Raw genomic sequence first — 17,579 nt, 5'->3', positions numbered from 1 at the left:
ATAGAAAAAATCGAAAACTAGTGATAGTATTAGTAGTGTATTATAATAATAAAAGGTGGATTCCCAAAAATTAAAATTATATACACCTTCAATATCCGAAATTTTAATGCTAAAAACATTTTTTGCAATGAAATTTTTTAAACTGCTCATAGGCTAAATGCTGAAACTAATAACTGCTCAGTACTTCAAAATCAAACACTACAAATTTGTAGTTCTTATAATAAATGTTCTAAATAAGAACCGAAAAAGCCCTTATTCAGGTACGAAGCAAAACGCAAATATTAATTTCAAGAACTTCCATCAATTAGTTCCGTTGAAATGTAAAGTCGGCCCCTAGTAAAAGTTCAGTTTCCTAGAACTAATGTTCCCAAAAAATGAATTTATTAAATATTTATAAAGCCGAAAGAAATTTGGTAGTCGTATGTCCAAATATTGGTCATACATATCCGGGAAGTTTTTATAGAATGGTTTGAGACGTTTGTGTAACTTCCATATAATTATAAAAGCTAATTCTAAATATTTCAAAAATAAGTTTTTATGTTCAGATCGTCAAGGTGCAGGGTATAATTCAATCGGTTTAGACCGACTGATATGTTTTAACTTGTTTCTATTTTATTTTGTTACAAATGCAAAAGAACAGAATGCAAGAAAACGATCAAGTAAAAGCGAAATACTGCTATATTACAAAACAGAATATGTATATTACAATAAAATAAACTAACATATTCATGAATTTTTTTCCCTAAAATTCTGAATTTGTATCAAGATAAATGTAGATATTTATGATACAGAAAGAAAAATAAGAAAAAGCAAAAAGAAGAATACGAATAGCAATTATCAATTCAAATCAATTAAGAATATTGTACTTAGTACATTATTACTTAAATATAATAAATGCTTAAGAAAAATATTTATTTTTATTTATATTTATTAAAATGCACATAACAAAAAAACAGCAGGTTAATGATCGTATTTCAAGGACGTAATATCTAAGTATATATCTACATGATATGTACTTCAAACTTAATTCTACTAAAATTTATGTTAAATGACAAATAAATAGGAAAAACTTACTGTAAATTAGAGAATAATTTATATTTTTATTTAGACGATGCCTCGATAAATAAGAATATAAATTATTTAAAGTATTTTTGACTTTTTATATAATTTTATAAATTATGTAAAAAATAAAAAATATTAGATTAAATTTAGGTATCTAAAACTGGTTCCTAATTGGTAACTACTTATCGTGGGATGAGTGCTATTTTGATCCATACGCCATGACTTTTGAATCGAGAAAACCGCATTTGAAGTGTAACAACACTTTATTTCAAAACTAAACGATAGGATTTCTTAAATTTTTGTTACTGGTTTTATTATAGTTTAAAGAGTTTGACTATAAAGTTTTGTGCAATTCCGACAAAACGATGGAGAGTTTTAGTTAAATAATTAGAGAATGTCTAGTGCGATTTTGATTCATATCCACTTTTTCGATCAAAAATGTTGGCTTTGTATGACGTGGATCAAAAATTCATGGATATAGATCAAAATTACTAGACTTTATAGACATTTAAACATACATATATTCTCACTAAGCGTAGGATTCTAGATTCATTTCCGGGTAGCTGAGTAGCTGGGTAGCTAGAAAATAAGTAAGCGATTGAAGTGACACAAGGAAATTCGGTAAAAAAGTTCCAAATTATAGTTTATACATGTCTTAAAACTCAAAAAGAACGAAGCGATCTAATGCTTAATGTGCTATGATGATCCATGTCATAAAAACCATTTTTTTTGTATGATATGGGTCATTATAGCACTCCAAAAATTTTTTGAAAAATTTATATGGAAATTTGATCCATACGCCAACGATTTTGGATATTGATCAAAATACATCGCAAATCGAATTTTAAGTGGAGGTGGATTAAAGTGACATCGGCGTATTCACGAAATTAAATGAGATAGCGAAAATTTGACTAAATATACTGAAAGTTCATCGCCGAAAACCTATGAAAGTGGTCTTATGTCAGAAATTTCAAAAGTGGCGTGTGGATCAAAATAGCACTCAGTCGACGCTATGTAAGTAGCTTTAACAGAAAAAATTAACTATAGAAATAAAAACATATTAAGTAGGTTTTCATTTTAAATTTAGTGTCTTTTTTAATGATTTAATCTTGTAATCATGCTTTAAAATATGGCCAGGCTTACGGGATTTTTTACACTTTATGCAAATCTGACCAATATTTAATTTAATAGTGATTAAATTTGTTTATACGGAAGCAAAGGCAATTATAGTGCAAATCTTGAATTACAAAAAAGGAAAAAATAACATTTTAAAACTGATTTATTAAATTTAAGTTACTTAGTATATCATCAGTATACTATGCTTTGCTAACTTTCCTTTGTCTACATTTAATTGAATAAAAATGTGTATATATATGTATACGTATATGTATAAATCTACTTTTATATTATACACATATCTATATATGAATCAAAGAATCTATATACATACATACATGTATGTACATAGTTTTTTTTAAGTTAGTAAATTATCAATAAACTATGCTTTTCATAAGTTTCCTTTGTCTATATTTAATTGAATAAAAATGTACATATATGTATATATACGTATAAATCTACTTTTATATTATATACATATCTATGTTTTTAAGTCCATAATTTAAAAAAAAAAAATATGAGAAAAGAATAAGTGAAAAATTCAGCCTAAAATTATTTGTAAATAGATAGGTCACCTATTTTCATATATTTTTACTGAACAGAAAAAATTTAATAGGTCTCGTTAGAGCCAATATACTTATAGCAACTTTTTTTAAATTTCAAAAAGCCTAACTAAACTTTTTTAAACAAATTTATAAGATTTATTTTTCATGCAGTAAGTTATGCATTAGTTTTGTTTTAATATTTTATGATAAAATTTACAATGGTTGATAATTCGTGTCCTCCAACGTCCCTGATTGCTTTAGAAGATAGTTATTAGATATTTAAAGAATAAGTATACATACCTACTTTCTTGTATGCATTAAAAAGTTTTAAAAAAGTCAGATATAGATTGTATGTATGTATTTGGTACAATTAAATTTTTTAAGAAAATAACACCCACGTAACATTATGTTACTTTTCTGGTAAGAAGCATTCTTAAATGTTTATTGTAAAAATAAATACATACCTATAATTAAATCTGTGTTTATAAATCAAAAAAATTAAAATTATACATTGCGATGTTTCTTGTTTAATAGTTAAACATAAACAAATTGAAATGCAGCTGTAACATTTCAGTTTCGTTATTAAAAAAAAGCGAAAAATCGATGATGTTGAAATTTATTTTTCTATATACATATTAGGTATACATTAGCTATATAAACGCATATGTATAAATGTATATAGTTATGAATCGCGATGGATATATGCTTTTCAAAAATCCTTGAAAAAAAAAAAACATTTATATGTAACAAAAGATTAATTACTTACATGGCTAATCGAGAAAAAATTGCAGTTATCATTTTAAAACTAAATACTTAAATCTAGAAGGAATCTAATATTTTTATTATTTGGTTAAATTATTAAAAAAAAACTGTGTGCACACAAAACTTTTTATTTTTTTATTAGAATTTTTTTCAATTTTCTTTCACCATGGCATCCTAGTATTACCTAGGATGCGCCTGAATATTTCCTTTTTTTTCTTAAGTGTTAGTTTAAATAAAACAAACACATTAAAATTTTAATAAAATATATGCTTTTTTTTAATTTAAGAAAATTCTATAAAAAAATTAATAATTTTATATTTTTTTCCCCTTTTTAACAATTTTTGGCAATACTCTATTTTTTATAACGCACAACGCGCGCATTTAACAAACAGGAAAAACTGAACATTCAAAAAGTAAAACAATACTACAAAAAGTCAATTTTAGTACATTTTCGCAGCTGTTAAAACTATTTTAAACAGCTGACATTTTTGTAATTAATAGAGTCAGTAGAATTTTTCATATATTTTTGACACAATATCAAGAATGCAAGATTAATACATACAATAACTGCGTCACGATATTATTAAAATGAAATAATTAATCTTCAAAATTTTATTTCACTTTATAACTTTTCGAAAAAGCATTGCTTTTGAATATTCGGTTAAAGTGTCTCATAAAATTTTTGTATTTTATTAAATTTTTAAGCGCATTTGTCATATTTTGAGTAAAAATATCAGCCAAGAGCGAATCACCTATTATGCTTGCGAACCAATAATTATAGCTTAGTACATATTTATAACGATTCAACCCTGTATTCAAACCCAATAATTCCGTTTATTCTAGAAAATTGAGCGTCTGTTATTTTGAAATATTTTTATATTTCAATTAATTATCTTTATTATAGAAAAAAATATGTGCGGACGTGGTTGTGGAAAATATATCCAATGAATTCTAGTTGCCTTGCAATATCGCTACTAATTAGGGTTAGGCACTAAGAGCTACAGATTTTTTTAAATGTTTTTATTTCAAATTTTGTCTTACTAAAATCATCTATTATATAATGCGCCAAACACATTTAAATTCTTATCACAACTCTTCGATCATTAAAATATCTAAAAAAGTCATTTAACATTATAATAATAAATTTTGCAACAGAATCAATTGCAATAACGTAATTACAAAATTGCATATCAGTTAATTTACATAACAATACTAATGTTATATTAACTATTAGATTCTGAAATAATACAATCCACAAAGCAAACAAAATCGAATCTTTAAAAGCGTAAGAAACATGGAAAACATTTGAAATTTAACTGCATCCACAGTACTTGCGTTCTTTTATTTCATTCATCTGCAAAAAAGTATAGCAAACCTTTTTAGACTGATTTGTTTTTATATGTATATATTTGTTAACGGAGCATTCTTAGCTTTGTAAAAGAACTGAATGAAAAATCATGTTCAAAAATTAAAATTTAACTGAATTATTTTCAATTTTTATTTTATTTGAATTTTAATTACGTTTATTTATTTAATTCAAAATTATTTAATTTTAGTTTAAAATTAAACAATTTAATTTAAATGTGAAATTTGTAGTAATTTATATTAATATTTTAATTTAATTTTAGTTTAATTTAAAATTATTTAATTTTATTTTATTTTTTAATTAAACTCAATTTTTATTATATTTTCAATTTTTATTATATTTTACGCAAGTAAAATAAGAGAATTAAGTTTTAAATCAAATGTTGACAAAATCAGCGTAAACAAGGAGCTATTTTCATAAAGTTATGTTAATCGTGTTACTACTAGCTCTTAAAATTTCACAATGGCACTTAGCATGTATTTTATTATGTACTTCAATATAATTTCGTAAATGTCAGAAGTAGGTTTGTTTTTTGTCAAATTGTTGCATTTAGATGCAACTTTAAATTTCACTTTATATTTTTAGAAAATTTTTGAGCGAATATAATTTTAAAGGAACGTTTATACAAAAACAGTTTGTTAATAAGAAATTTAGTATTTTCATTACCACAAAAAAAAATTTTCGCTGAAAATAATTAAAGCTTCAAAAAATACACAGTTTGTTTACATTTTCGATATTCTAAAAGATTTTATAAATATCAAAGTTTTGCTGCCCAAACGAAAAAATATTTTAAGTAAAAGTGTGTAATAATACCATAAATATAAAAATAAAAAAAAAAATAGAAAATGTTAAAACCCTTGCCACAAGATGCTTTTTTTCGTGTAAGACCCCCATCTGAGCTAATGATTCCGCAGCATTTTATTAACCAACAAAACACAGCAGCTTTATTCCAACAACCACACGGACATGATGTTTTTTTAAATGCAAATAATTTTGAAGATATACAAAATGCTGTTGGTATAGATAATTTACCAGGTTCAATAAATCCACACTCGGCTACCACTTTAAATCCAGATCCAAGCTTTTGTCCCGTTTGCGGACAATCATTCATTTTACCTAGTTTATTGCTAGAACATATGCATTTGGTTCATCAAAGTGAACTACTTCTTCCAGGTTTGGAAAATAATATTACTTACTCTTGTCAACAATGTGACGAAACTTTTCGAACAGCTATTGAACTTGATGATCATATGCGAAGTATGCATCAAATTTTGAAATTTTCAAAATGTTCAAATTGTGGCTTATATGGCGTATCTGCAGGTACTGGTGGAGATTCAAAATGTTTACATTGTGGTGCACCGAATATTTTACAGTCCGGAGGTATTTAATAGAAATTGTTATAAATTTCTACATAAAAAACGAATTCATATATTTAATATAGAATAATTTATTCGATTTAGATTCAGGAAATTTGAAATTATTAAAACCAAATACAAAGCCAATTGAACGAGCTCACAGTAGTGTAAATAATAACCATTCAATAGAAAAATTAAGTACATCAAGTCATGCTTCAGCAAACAATTTGTCGAAATCTTTGACAAAAGAAGTAACTGATCACAATATTAATAAATTATTTCCCCACAAGTTGCCATTACAAAATAGTCATCAATTGGATAGTGACCCGAAGCCAAATGCTGGAACACCTACAAACAGGCGCCATAAATGTCCAGACTGTGATAAAACATTCAAAACAACAGCAACTTTAAATTTTCATAAAAAAGTTCATACCGGAGAAGCTGAGTAAGAAAAACTTATAAAAACGCAATATTTTTTTTTTTCTAAATATTTTTTCACAGATTACATGCTAAAGAGCGGCCATATATATGCGCATATTGCAGTAAAACTTTTACACAAAGTAATACGCTTAAACAGCATACAAGAATACATACCGGCGAGAAGCCATTTCAGTGCACGTATTGCGAGAAATCTTTTAGTGTAAAAGATTATTTAAGTTAGTTAAAAAAAATTAAAATTCTTTCAAATATTAATTGAAAACTATTTTAGCGAAACATATAAGAACACACACGGGGGAAAAACCATATAGCTGTACTTACTGTGAAAAGAAGTACGTTACTATTTTTAATTATAACAAAAATTTTATTTATTTTTATGTTCAATATTTTATGTCAGGTTCACCCAAAGATCTGCTTTAACCGTGCACACTTCGAAATTGCACCCTATTTGATGCGGTCCATCAATGTCTAGTACAGCAACAGCAACTACAATTTCAACATCAAAGTCTTCTACATCTCTATCTTTAACACCATCTGCAGTAACAGAAACTGCATCAACCGCAACAACAACAGTACCGATAAATAGACAAACATTTCAAAGAACTTCTCTTTTAGGAAACGAAAATAGTGTAAATAAAAGTGATATAGCCCTAAACAGTAACCTGAATAGCAACAGTAGTAATAATATTAACAACAGTCACAGAAGTTATATCAGTCCGACAATTAAAAATAACTTTCATAATTATGCAAATTATAATTATAGTTGTTTGCCATCAAATTTTGGTAGTTACAATAACTACTCATATGATTGCTGGCGAACAAGTATCGATCCTGGAGGTGCGGGGTCAAATTCGGCAACTAGTAATTACGTATATTTCTATTAACAATTTGATTTTTTATTCTAACTTTTTATTATACATACAAGCATGAAAAATGACGTGCAAAAACAGAACAAACTTTTGTGCGGAAACTATTTTAGATATCTGTATTATAGCAATGTTTGTGTTTTGATAATCTAAAAAAATTACTCAAATAGAGAAATTAATTATTTTTTTAAACACCTGACAAGTAAATGATTTTTAGCAAAGTCAATATTTTAGCAGTTTTAAATAAAATATTTTTAGGTTGTTTTAGTTTTTGAAAAAATGAATAACGAAAACTAAGATCGTTTAAAGACTAAAATAAATTTTTAATACAATTGTAGTGATTATAAAAAAAAGATAAAATAATTTTACATGAAATACCTAGACATATATTTATATAAATTATATCAAATTCTGTTTTTATCAAGATACTAAAAAAGTTTTTTAAATAACAATTTATTTATAAGAATTATTAAGAAATTATATAATTTACCTATTTAATTATGTAAAGATTGAATTAAAGAAATAGATAAATAAAATTTGTATAATAAATAGCTACACTTTTATTTGATTTTCAATTACATAAAAATGAAATTTTTTGATATAATGTAACTTGTTTATTTAAAACAGTAAATGATAAAAACAAAAACAAATTATTTTCAAAATCATTTGGCGCTGAATTCGTTTAAGCTTTATGAAGTTAATATAATAATAAAATATGAAAAAATCTATATAATAATAATAACGCGATAATTATTTATTTTCTTACTTTTAAAAATTTAATTGAGATTATTGAGTATGCTTAGCGGCTTCATTAATTGCTTTCAATTGTTCTGCTGAAGGAAAATGAGTGCACGATATACGTTCGCCTTTTGCGAGCATTTCAGCAAATTCAGTAGGATGTGTAGCTTTTAAATGTCGATGATATGATACTTTATGAACAAATCTTTCACTACATATGCGACATTCGTAGGGTTTTACACCAATATGAATTATTAAATGACAGTGCAAATCTTTAGATCTCTTAAATTCCTTAAACAGTTAAATAGAAAGTCAATAAATATTAATTTTAAAATACTACCTACTTTGTTACAAAAATTGCACTTAAAGTCTTTTACATCTGAATGGACCACCATATGTTTTTTGAGCAGTTGTTTCGTGTTTAAGAGAATACCGCAAATTGAACAAGGAAATGATTCTCCATGAATTAATGTATGTGCCTTATTGAAATTCAAACATGACAAAAAGAACCAGGCAACAATAAATCAGTATTATAATTACCTTTAACCCAACTTTTGCTTTAAATCTTGCGGGACAATATGGACATTGTAAGTTTTTTACATTTGAATGACTGATTTTATGTTTGGCCAAATGACGTTTTGTACGAAATTCTTTACCACATTCTTCGCATATTACAACTTGTTTTTTATCGTGAACTGAATGTATGTGTGACCATCTTCCACCCTCTGAATTGAATTTTTTTTCACAATGTGGGCAAGATAATTGCTTACGTTCGCCACAGGGTAAATGTGCATTTTCATGAGCTTCCAGTCTTGATCTTATTTCAAATGTTTTATCACAAAATTTACATTTATATGGATCTTTCAGAATAGAATGCTTTATTTTCATGTGAACTGTTAATCCTCCTTGATTTGAAAATTTTTTTTCACATATTTTGCACTGAACAGGCTTTTTCTTAAAATCCTTCACATTATTTACCTTTTCTAGTTTGTTTGCATTAGATATATTTCCAGCACATGTTATTTCCTTAATTTGGTAAGATTGTTTAAAATTTTTAATGCTAATTTCACATTCAATGTCGTTCAACAAACTGTAATTAGACGCATCTCCTGAATTCGATGTTCCAATCAAATCACCGACTCCCTTAGCTTCTTTTAAAATGTTTTCCTCGTGTGACTCTTTTATATAAATTAAATTAGTTTACGAATTTTTTTTTAATATTGAAAATACTTGCAAATTAGTGTGTATCACATATTACCTATCAATTCCGGAATTGATAATACATCAGCTTCTTCTTTGATTACATTAGCACAAGTAAATTTATATTTGCTACGTAGATATTCCCAATTATCTGAACTATTTTGTAAAAATTCAATAAACATTTGTTGAGTATTAAAAGAGTTAGTTATGAAATCTTTTAAACTCATTATACTAACATAACAGTTGTTGCATATTTTAGATGGCAAATTGATTCTATTTTCCAACTACAATCGAACAAGTTGTTAAGAAATAAAATACGTAAATTGTAATTTCTAATGTAACACTTAAATACCTTTAAGTTACAAAACTTAACTAAGTCCTCTGCAATAGCAAAATTACTCTCCGGATCTCTAACAAATATATCTATTTCACCTGCTTCGCCACAAGCGCAAAGTCTGCACAAACTTTTCCACTCTTCCATTTTTATGTACCTTTTTAAAAAGATTTTTAAACAAGATCAAATTTAAAGTTCTGCATTTTGCAATAAAAAATTAATTTCAAAAAATATTCGCAAATTTCTTATCACAATATGTCATTGCAAATATTTTAATTTTTATCCTTATAAGATAACAAGATTAATAACAAGATGTTTAAAGTTAATCAACACTAAATAGTTTTTTGTAGTATTTTTTTTTCAAAGTTGTCCGTCCAGTGAAACTCGAAATGAAGAAGTCTTTCATTCTTTACTACATTCAGCCAAGTTAAAACTTAAATCTTTGAAAAACGAAAAACTAAAAATGTCGTGCTATTTAAAATTTCTAAGAATACTTGAAATCTTAATCAACTTCATGCACATATTCATATTGCTTATGAACTCATATGTACATTCCATGGCTGACAGCAATATTGATATTTTTGTTATGTCAAGATATACACTCTATTCTCATGTAATAAACATGTGACATTCAAACAATAAACAAATAAAATTATTGGCTTAACAATTTTTACGTTTTTCAATTTTTGACAGTTTTTTGACGGGTTCTCCAGGGTCGAAATCGTTCTTGTTTTTTATAGCAGATTAAGGCTATTGACTTTTATAGTTTTAAAACTTTCGATTACTCAATCAACTCAATAAAAACCCTTTTTAATGAGGTATTTTTGCTGCTACCTGACAAAACTTAAAACTCCAAGTAATTTTTTATGTAACTAAAGTTTTCATGATTTTTTCTTCAAAACCCATAAGTTTTAGGGTAATCAGATCAAATTTAAAGTTCTGCATTTTGCAATAAAAAATTAATTTCAAAAAATATTCGCAAATTTCTTATCACAATATGTCATTGCAAGTATTTTAATTTTTATCCTTATATAAACACTAACCAGAAACCTTTTAAGTTTAAATAAACTTTTAGAGGCTTAAATTTTACCGTTCACTTGTTATTTTGTTTTTTTTTTTCAAATTCCATTGATATTATTTTGGTAATTACTGTTTTCATTCTTTTTTTTTTATTGGTATGAAAAGGAAACTTCCTTTTATTCGGAATAAAATACTGTTTTTTATTTTTGATAATATATTTCGTGCGCTACATACGCACTTTTTCAAAGCTGATTTTCTCCGAATAAAAGGAAGTTTTCTTTTCATACCAAAAAAAAAAGAATTATATTTCGGAAAAATTATCAACCATTGAAGAATTTTTTGAATGCTGTTTTCATATTATTTTTGGCAGCGTGTAAATGGGGAGATAACGACTATAACGTCAATATTTTTTCAATGAAAAACCTTGACATAAAACAATATCAGCGGTTGAACCTGGACACCTTTTTCTTGACATTTGTGAATCATTTTCGTTTTCATTTCGAATCATTGAAAAATTAATTTCTTTTAAATTGTTTTATAATTTCTATATAGAATAGAAATTATAGAATTTTATATTTTTCTATATAAAATAGAAAAGTGTATTACTTATAATATTATTTTGAAATTTTTTTTTTAATTTATCCACGTATGTGTTAAAAAAAGAATGTACAAAAATTGTTTATAACCGTCATTTTGATTATCAAGTATGCTTAGCTGCTTCATTTATTGCTTTTAGTTGTTCCGGGGGAGGAAAATTACGAGAAGATATTCGCTCACCTCTTGCAACCATATCAGCAAACTGAATGGGATGTGTAGCTTTCAAATGTCGCCGATATGTCATATCGTGTACAAATTTTTGACTACATATCCTACATTCGAAAGGCTTAATACCAATGTGAGTTATCAAATGATAGTTTAATTCTTTAGATCTTTTAAAGTCCTAAAAATTAAAAAAAAATCTAATATAAAAACAAAAAAAATATAATATCAAAATACCTTGTTACAAAAATTGCATTTAAAATTTTTTACATCAGAATGCACTATCATATGCTTTTTTAATAATTGTTTGGTATTCAAAAGAACACCACATATTGCACAAGGAAATGATTCGCCGTGAATTTCTATATGCGCCTAAATTACGAAATATAAATACAACTCAAAGAAAAACTATATGCAATTTTATTACCGTTAATCCAACTTTTGCTTTAAATTTAGCAGGACAATGTGGGCATTGCAAATTTTTTTCTTGAGAATGACTAATTTTATGTTTGACTAAATGATGTTTTGTAGAAAATTCTTTCCCACATTCTTCACATATAACTGCTTTTTTCTTATCATGAACCGAGTGTATATGTGACCACCTACCACTCTCTGAGTTAAACTTTTTTTCACAATGTGGACACGATAGTTGTTTACGTTCTTCAGAGGGCAAATGTGCATTTTCATGAATTTCTAATCGTGATTTTCTTTCAAATGTTTTCTCACAAAACGAGCATTTATATGGATCTTTCATTATAGAGTGTTTTATTTTCATATGAACCGTTAAGCCACCCTGATTTGAAAATAATTTTTCACATATTTTACATTGGAATTCTGTGCATTTCTCGTCCCGATCTTTTCTAATTTTTAATTTATTTGTTCTACTTTTTTTCAAAATATCATCTGAATCTGCTGTTTTTTTAATTTCATCTGATTTTGTTGGACAAATTTTGTTTTCAAGACGATTTGAAAACGTACCATTCAAAGATTCTTCTGCTTCTTTTAAAGCTTCGATATCTTCAAATCCTTCTTGAATATAGATATCAAAGCCTTCATTAGAAGTTATTGAATTTTCCTGAGTAGATTCATTTCTTTCATTCACGAAATCAGAATTAAATTGACATGTGTCTTCTATAAAAGAATCGGACTCAGTTTTGATTTCAGTAAAACAAGGTAATCTGTATTTTTTACGTAATTGATCGTGGTCACTCATATAGTCTTCAACAAATTCAACATACATTTTTTGAGTCCTAAAAACTATTTTGAGGAACTTTTTTAAATTTTTTATGCTAAGATTGCAATTGTTGCATATTTTTGAAGGTAAATCATTTGTACTTTCCAACTGAAATTTTTGTAATACATTAAACGCAAATTTAATACTCATTTACGAGTATATTATTTAACATAAATTATAATTTTCAATTCCCACCTTTAAATTGCATAACCTTTCCAAATCTTCTGCTATGCTGCAACTATTTTCAAAGCTTTTAAAAAATATATCGATTTCATTTATTTCCTTAGAAGCACAAAATCTACACCAGTTTTTCCACTCTTGCATTTTTTTAATTGAATAGTTAAAATAGCACAAGCTTGTTTTCATTAATTCTTTTCTTGCAATAACATTTGCGTATATTCTTTTTTAAATTAAATAAATAGTTATACCTTCCTTGAGGTATAAAAATATTTTCTATACATATATAATATATATATATATATATATATATATATATATATGTGCATATATAATGCATATGTTAATAATAATTTTATATATGTTAGTTCAATTTACGAGTAAGATTAAGTTTTAAGATATGCCTCTTTAATATAAAAAGCGTCTGGGTGAAATAAAATATTCACAAAATATCAAAATATACCGAAACATAAGAAATTAATAAAAATATTTACATTTTTGTTTACAAATGTTGATAATTCACAATTTTAGAATATAGTCATAATACTTTGAAACGAAACGGCATCACTTATTTTACTCCTGCTTTAGTACACTATTCTACCCACAGGTACTTTATAAACTGACGGTCACTTCTAACAAAAATTCCATTTAGCCGCTTAATTTTAATGGGTTGAATGATATCTTTGACCGTGATTGACAGTCACTTCACACAAAAGTATCATTCAGCCCAATTAATTTTAATGGGCTGAATGATATTTTTGTGGGAAGTGACCATCAATCATTTAGGATAGTATATGCATATATGTAAATACTCCGGCTGTCTTAGAATACATAATTAAATATTATATTTCAGCTCTTGTCTCGAAGATTTAGACCTATATTAAATTATTTTGAAGTAGATTTGGAAATAGTATTTCGCAGTTTTTTCAGAATATTTTTTTTTTTGAGTTAATATACTTTGTCTATGAGTGCAATATGAAGATTGAAAATAGATAGCTGTCAAAACTAGATAAACAAATTATTTGTTTTATTTGGAATTTAAAATTTTTCGAAGCCATTAATTCTTTAAAATTTATTAAATACAGAACCTACTTCGGAAAAAAATAAAATTTAAAAGAAATTTAAATTTTATGTTAAGCAAACCTACATTTCCACCAGATTCTAATAAAAAAGTAAAGGAAATTGATGTAAATTTGCTACGATTTATAAAAATTGTATTAAATTTTAGGTTGAAAAATCGAAGTATTTAATTCCTTATTATAAAATTAAAGTTTTATTTTTAAATTAAATCTAATACAATGTTAGAGTGGAAAAGTTGGTGTCGACTGTGTGGTTGCGAAGGATGTAACGAAATTGATATATTTTTTAAAGATATGGAAAATAATGCAACCATAGCGGATGATTTAAAAAAATTATGCAATCTGAAAGTAAGGTTTTAATTTTTTGGCTATTAACTACGTTTTTTTTTATAAATTCCTATATTTTTATATTTTAACATTATACTTGAAAAATATTAAATTGTAGTTGGAGAACACTACTGATTTACCATCAAAAATTTGTAACAACTGTAAAGCAAACATAATTAATTTAAAACATTTCTTATCAAGCACAATTAAAATACAAGAAATGTTTACTGAATTACTGTGTAGTAATAAAAATGATTTTGATGACTTAAGAAAGAAGTACAATCTACATAATGGTACCAATATAAAAGAAGAACAAGATATTTTTTCTGTTTTAGAATCACCGTATAACTATGAAGATATTAAAGCTACTCATTCCATAAGAAGTCAGAACGATGAAAATATGTTAGAAAAAAGTGATTTATTTCAAAAGAATCGCTTAAACGATAGCGTAGATACACATTTTGTGAATACGAAAGGTAGTGAATTTAGCTATAGATTTAAGGCAGAACAAGATGCCAGTGAAATAGAACTTTTTATAGAAGAGGATAAAAGGTTAATTAACTTCAAACAGTTTGAAAAATTAAACATGCAAAGTCACATTGAAATGGTAAAAGGTGAAAAAAATACACCAAAAAAAGGTAAAATATCTATTAAGAAAAAACAAAATAAGATTCCAAAAGATGTAAAAAGGATATCCAAAACTTTTCAATGTAAAGAATGTGAAAAGAATTTTTTAAATCAAGGTGGCCTAACAACACACTTAAAAATAAGTCACTCTATAACAAAAGCACCTTATACCTGCAAATTTTGTGGGAAAAGCTTTGAGAGACGACAACGATTAGAAAACCATGAAAACGCGCATTTGCCATCTGATGAGCGAAAACTTCTATCATGTCCTCATTGTGATAAAAAGTTTAATTCAGAAAGTGGTAGATGGTCACACATTCATACTGTTCATGATAAAGAAAAGGCTGTTATATGTGAAGAATGTGGAAAAGAATTTTCTACAAAGCATCATTTAGGTAGACATAAAATAAGTCATACACAAGAAAAAAATTTTCAATGTCCAAATTGTCCTGCAAGATTCAAAGCCAAAGGTGGATTAGCGGTAAAATAAATATATTTTACTAACTTTTTTTATTAACTCTAAAAGTTTTCATACGTTTCTTCTATACAGGCACATATGCAAGTTCATGGTGAATCTTATCCGTGTTTGACATGTGGGGTACTTTTAAAAACAAAGCAATTGCTAAAAAATCATATGGTTGTTCACTCGGACGTTAAAAATTATAGATGCAATTTTTGTAAAAAGGTTACTGATTTTTCTTTAGTTTATGCTGACTACAACCTAAATTTACATTTTTTTTACAATAAAGATAGGCATCTACATATATAATTTTAAATTATATCCAAATTTTGTATAATACCTTTGTAAATGAAATTTTGCGGCGATAAATTTAAATGTCGAGGCGAGTAATTAAAAAAAAAATAAACAATGTTCTTTTTTAGGATTTCAAAAGGTTAAACGATTTAAATTATCATTTAATAACACATATTGGAATAAAACCATATGAATGTCGTGTTTGCAATCAGAAGTTTGTACATGATATGACATATCGACGACATTTAAAGTCTACACATCCGATACAATTTGCTGAGATGATTGCAAAGGGCGAACGAATTTCTTGTCGGAATTTCCCACCACCGGAACAATTGAAAGCAATAAATGAAGCAGCCAAGAATACGCACGATTATCAAGATAATGTAAAAGCAGAAAATGTTGTAGGAAAGACTAATTGAACTCCTTCACAATTTAATCAGTGTCGTAAAACTAGTTAAAATTTAACTTAATATAGCTGTTATATAACTTAATACATATTCACAAGATTATTATAAGGATCTTTTGTAAATAAATATTTTGACAATGCTGAAAATATGTACATACACATTAGTTATTTTTCATTTTGTTTCTAAAAATAAAAATATACAATTTACTAAATTAATTCTTTTTATTGTTTTTCTTCTAGAGACAGTCATTAAATAATAATCCCTGCAGAAATCATCGCTTCATATACTTATGTAAATATTTATGAAAAAATATGAGTTTTGGAGCAAGATGATAAAATTTCGGAATATGTCTTTTTTTTATATCCAACCATATCGCGGCTGACAAGAACACATACGATATTTTTGTTATATCAAGCATATAATTTTTTCTAGAATATGTAGAATAACTTGACTGATTCTTTAATATTATAAAATCTGAAGAAACAGTTTTAAAAAAATAATGGAAATAAAGTTTACCATTAAGCTTGCTAAAAAATGCCGCCAAAATATTTAAATAAATTTAATTTGAAGAGTTAAAGCTTAAGTTATTTCGTGTTTTCCTTGTTTTAATAACTTCTGACATGTTTTAATTGTTTTCAAAACGTTAAGTTTTTTTTAATCGAAACATTACTCTTATTATTCAACAGGGATTTTCAACGTATTCAACAGGGATGCAGCGGATGTTATAAATGAAACATTTCACTCCACAAACTCCTGGCTTTCCAACTTATAATTTGGTTTTAATTTTGTCAAATTAAAATTTTCCATAAAAACTTATTAATTTTATATTCATTTTCCTGATAAATTTATTAATTTTATATTCCTTTTCCTGATTTCCTGTTTTAACTGAAATTAAATTGTTTACTTTTAAGTAGGTTATTAATATTTACAAACTATTTGTAACGATGCATATATTATTTTGAAATTATTTTCCATTTTAAATAATGAAATAAATAAATACTTCGCATTTCAAATTTTCATTCCTTTTTTTTTGAAAATGCCTTAAATTTTAAATAAAGTTCTTAAATAAACTTTTGCCATTAACATACTAAAAAATAATAATATACTAAAAAATACGCGTGTACAAACATTTTGTAGATTTTGAAATTTTTGTTATTCGTACATTTTCATGAAAACGTTATATATATACTAGCTGTTCTAATCTTTTATTTTGATTGAAAGCAAACTGACATTTCGCATTTCACCCCAAAAGTTTTTGAAAAATTACATTTTTAGCCGAAAAAATGTAATGATGCAAAACTTATTACCATTTAAAAAAAAAATAAACTTCCTAGCATATCCCAATTCTAAAAACAGAAGTTAGAATATGTAAATATCCTAAGCTATTGTTGTTAGATTTTGGCAATGCTTAAA

At 26.1% G+C, this 17,579-nt stretch overlaps 3 protein-coding genes across 4 annotated transcripts; 1 reads left to right on the top strand and 2 right to left on the bottom strand.

The window, feature by feature from the left end:
* The first annotated feature begins 5,453 nt into the window (after positions 1–5,453).
* On the top strand, positions 5,454–16,703 carry LOC129609993 (zinc finger protein Xfin-like). The gene is made up of 11 exons (XM_055522287.1): positions 5,454–6,231; positions 6,312–6,651; positions 6,708–6,862; positions 6,916–6,976; positions 7,117–7,513; positions 14,058–14,159; positions 14,201–14,214; positions 14,258–14,399; positions 14,497–15,486; positions 15,556–15,690; positions 15,888–16,703. The coding sequence occupies exons 1-11, from the start codon at positions 5,697–5,699 to the stop codon at positions 16,176–16,178; spliced, it is 3,162 nt and encodes a 1,053-aa protein (XP_055378262.1). The 5' UTR covers positions 5,454–5,696; the 3' UTR covers positions 16,179–16,703.
* Positions 8,053–10,695, bottom strand: LOC129610006 (zinc finger protein 181-like). The gene is made up of 5 exons (XM_055522313.1): positions 9,801–10,695; positions 9,507–9,732; positions 8,789–9,426; positions 8,593–8,727; positions 8,053–8,539 (listed from the first exon to the last, which is right to left on the bottom strand). The coding sequence occupies exons 1-5, from the start codon at positions 9,927–9,929 to the stop codon at positions 8,297–8,299; spliced, it is 1,371 nt and encodes a 456-aa protein (XP_055378288.1). The 5' UTR covers positions 9,930–10,695; the 3' UTR covers positions 8,053–8,296.
* On the bottom strand, positions 11,008–13,222 carry LOC129610005 (zinc finger protein 493-like). Of its 2 annotated transcripts, XM_055522312.1 has the most exons (5): positions 12,991–13,222; positions 12,753–12,903; positions 11,989–12,692; positions 11,799–11,933; positions 11,008–11,742 (listed from the first exon to the last, which is right to left on the bottom strand). In XM_055522312.1, exons 1-5 carry the CDS (start codon positions 13,159–13,161, stop codon positions 11,503–11,505), a joined length of 1,401 nt encoding a protein of 466 aa, XP_055378287.1. In that variant the 5' UTR covers positions 13,162–13,222; the 3' UTR covers positions 11,008–11,502. The 2 variants fall into 2 exon arrangements, with proteins under 2 accessions (XP_055378287.1, XP_055378286.1); XM_055522311.1 differs by having other exon boundaries at positions 11,989–12,903.
* Positions 16,704–17,579: the final 876 nt, after the last annotated feature.

This window comes from Condylostylus longicornis, unplaced genomic scaffold, assembly GCF_029603195.1.
Source record: "Condylostylus longicornis isolate FDR11 unplaced genomic scaffold, ASM2960319v2 ptg000042l, whole genome shotgun sequence".
Lineage (NCBI taxonomy): Eukaryota > Metazoa > Arthropoda > Insecta > Diptera > Dolichopodidae > Condylostylus > Condylostylus longicornis.
Note: the sequence above shows the minus strand (reverse complement) of the source record. Positions and strands in the feature narration are given on the sequence as shown.